At 38.0% G+C, this 3,167-nt stretch overlaps 1 protein-coding gene across 1 annotated transcript; it reads left to right on the top strand.

Moving 5' to 3' along the window:
• The first annotated feature begins 302 nt into the window (after positions 1-302).
• On the top strand, positions 303-2,683 carry LOC149199643 (protein LATERAL BRANCHING OXIDOREDUCTASE 1-like). The gene is made up of 4 exons (XM_089399429.1): positions 303-679; positions 1,118-1,365; positions 1,454-1,784; positions 2,314-2,683. The coding sequence occupies exons 1-4, from the start codon at positions 383-385 to the stop codon at positions 2,572-2,574; spliced, it is 1,137 nt and encodes a 378-aa protein (XP_089255555.1). The 5' UTR covers positions 303-382; the 3' UTR covers positions 2,575-2,683.
• The last annotated feature ends 484 nt before the right edge of the window (positions 2,684-3,167 follow it).

Raw genomic sequence — 3,167 nt, 5'->3', positions numbered from 1 at the left:
ATATACTTTCGAAGGCCACCCGGTTTCCCTTCTGGGCGGGTGGCGCCATGTTTATGTACATAGTTTTTTCTTTTTATAGTAATAGAATCATGCCTCAGCTTACAAAAAAAATAGCAACCTCAAAACTTGAAAGATGGTAATCCAAATAGCCCACATACCCTTGCTAGACAATTAAACTATGTAAAACCTCATAACAATGTATTTCTTACGAACAATCTAGATTGACCAGCACCTACCGCCAATCAATGGGTAATGTTCATCAGAACGACATGCATTTCCCCTTCAAGTTACGTTGTTTTAGTAGGAAAGTATAAATTCCATGTGGATCCCTTATCTTTGAGATAAGTGGGCTGCTGCACTCGTTCGTTCTTCCTCTCCTGTCATGGCCGCTGTAGACGCAAACCCTTTCGTCAATCCAAACGGGGGCAAAGTGATCCCCGTGGAGAGTGTGCAGGAGCTTGTCAACAATCATGTCCACCCAAATGCTGCTGAAGCTGTTCCCCAGCGTTACATCAGACCCCAGGAAGAGAGGCCGACGGTCTCATTACTCGCTTCTTCTGAATTCTCAATCCCTGTTATTGACATGAAGAAGCTGATCATCTTACAGGGACAAGAGGATCAAAGAAAACAAGAAATGGAGAGGCTTTCCGATGCCTGCCAAGAATGGGGTTTCTTCCAGGTGGGATCATCTAGGGAAGGGATATCATGGTATTTGCTGATATATAGAAAAGGGATATCCAGGTTGTCTTCCTGTAACAGTGGATGGCATTTTAATGAACATATGTACATATTTCTAATTCCAATGGTCAGGTAGATACTAAATTAACCATATCCCTACAAACATTTACCAGAGGCATTCATATATAAACAGATAATTTTAACTCTCTACTAATTAAAACGAAAAATAAAAAGTATATAGCAGGATTTTGGTTTACATTAAGCAAATCAGAGAGTTGGCTGAGCGCTATAATGGATCTCTGATAAAAAAACTTGTATGCTAAAGCTTTAGATTTGTAAAAATCAGTAGGATCTCAGCTGATTATTAGTACGAATTAATTTCTGATTACTTAGATTTCTAAAAATCAGAAGATTGATACTAGTGCATTACTTTTCACAGATTGTGAACCATGGGATTCCTCATTCCTTAATAGATGAGATAAAGGCTGTAGCTAAAGATTTCTTCAACCTTCCATTAGAAGAAAAGCAGAAGTCTGCTCCGCAAGGAGGAGACCCTCAGGGCTATGGTCAGATGTTCGTGACAGCTGAGGACCAAACGTTGGACTGGGGTGACTTGCTTGCTTTGTCACTTAAGCCCAACCAGATTAAAAATCTCGCCCTCTGGCCAACTGTCCCCACAAATTTCAGGTAACCAAAATTAGGACAATGTTGTATTGTAATATTAAATTGATGAAAGTGGGTATTGTCTATATTAACATTAATTTATTGATTGCAGGGATACCGTTAAGAGGTATGAAAGTGAGGTAGAAAGAGTGGCTCAAGAGCTGTTGAGTCTGTTCGCTGAAAACCTGCATCTGGAGGATGCTGATTATTTCAAGAATGTGTTTGGGTCAGAGCCCATGAATTTGATGCGCATGAACTTTTACCCACCTTGTCCTAGGCCAGACCTTGTTCTCGGATTGAGTCCTCACTCAGATGGAGGAGGAATAACTTTGCTTCTGCAGGATGATGAGACAGAAGGCTTGCATGTCCGGAAGAATAATCAATGGATTCCTGTGAAGCCCATTCCTTATGCCCTTGTTATAAACATTGGGGACTTGGTAGAGGTAATGATTTCTAGTCCCTGCTTTGTGCTTCAGACATTTCATTTATTAGAAATTGGCTACCTCGAGGATAGTTCCATGGGCTTCATGGGTGGGGACTGTTATCCAATTGATGCCACATTCATTCACTGATAGTATGATTGGTATTTTTGTTATGGTTAGTTGTTTATTCATTGTTGATCTCTTTGATGGTTCTGATACTACTTAGTTTTCACTGATAGTATGATTGGTATTTTTGTTATGGTTAGTTGTATTTTCACTGTTGATCTCTTTGATGGTTGTGATGCTACTTAGTTTTCATTTGAATTATTATTAGTGGATGTCAAATTGCTATTTATGGTGTGTGCCATTTGAAATGCAGAACATTTAACACATCCTTCTACAGTTCCATTGAATAATTTTTTACATCAAGCTATTAGATTCAGTGACTCTAGGTCATGGTTGGACTGATAATTTATTAAGCTGTTTCGAACATTTATAATATCACTTATTCAGTGTCTGATTCACTAATTGTCTATTCTTCTTTATTAAGGTGATGACAAATGGGAAATACAAAAGCATAGAACATCGGGCAGTAACAAACAAGGAGAGAGCTAGACTTTCTATTGCTAATTTCTACAATGCAAGTGTGGATGCAGAGGTGGCTCCATCGCCAAAGCTAGTGGATGAACACCACCCATGCTTGTACAGGAAGTTCATTCACATAGATTACATTCGCTATCACCTTGCAAAACAACTCAAAGGGAAACGAAACCTTGCAGACTTTGCCAAAATTGACATCAGCAAAACTTGAAGCTGAACATTGGCATTTCATCATTACTGCAAGGATCAACCATTGTTATTTCAATAAATTTGACTGTCTAGTGTTGTTCGCAATAATTAGAAGTCCAATATCGTCACAATATCTAAGGTTAATTGGTTTCTCCAGTAGTGTTATGCACTGGTTGTGTTTTGTTATCCACTAATTGTGTTTTGTGTATACGGTCATCGATAATATTTAAAATAAGTAGATTCCTGACCAGCTGTTGGATTTGGAGGATTATTACCATGCATTATCATTGTTATTTGCATAAATTGTTATGTTCAATATTGTCAGTAACAAGTGTCGTTCTGTTATTGTTCTTTCGACAAGGTAAAAGTGCTAAGGCAGTTAACTTCTACTTTAAGGCTTAAAATTATGTTTTCCTTTTTCTTTAGTTAATAATGAAAATAATGAACATTTTAAAATAATGACAATGGTTTTTTTTTTTTTTGCTAAGACTAACCTACGTACTCACAGGGATTTGAACCAGTGACCTATCATAAGGAGTGCCTTAACAGCGCACCCATTCACTGTCAATCCAAAACCCCGTGGGCAAAATAATGACAATGTTGTTAATTAAACTA

This window comes from Pinus tabuliformis, chromosome 2_1, assembly GCF_031772625.1.
Source record: "Pinus tabuliformis cultivar Carrire ecotype Pingquan chromosome 2_1, CPIR1, whole genome shotgun sequence".
Taxonomy (NCBI): Eukaryota; Viridiplantae; Streptophyta; class Pinopsida; order Pinales; family Pinaceae; genus Pinus; species Pinus tabuliformis.
Note: the sequence above shows the minus strand (reverse complement) of the source record. Positions and strands in the feature narration are given on the sequence as shown.

Bases quoted from the DNA above. Each gene is read 5' to 3' on its own strand.
- LOC149199643 (XM_089399429.1), top strand. From the start codon at position 383: ATGGCCGCTGTAGACGCAAACCCTTTCGTCAATCCAAACGGGGGCAAA. The intron at 680-1,117 runs GTGGGATCATCT...TACTTTTCACAG, and splicing joins AAGAATGGGGTTTCTTCCAG to ATTGTGAACCATGGGATTCC. The intron at 1,785-2,313 runs GTAATGATTTCT...TTCTTTATTAAG, and splicing joins ACATTGGGGACTTGGTAGAG to GTGATGACAAATGGGAAATA.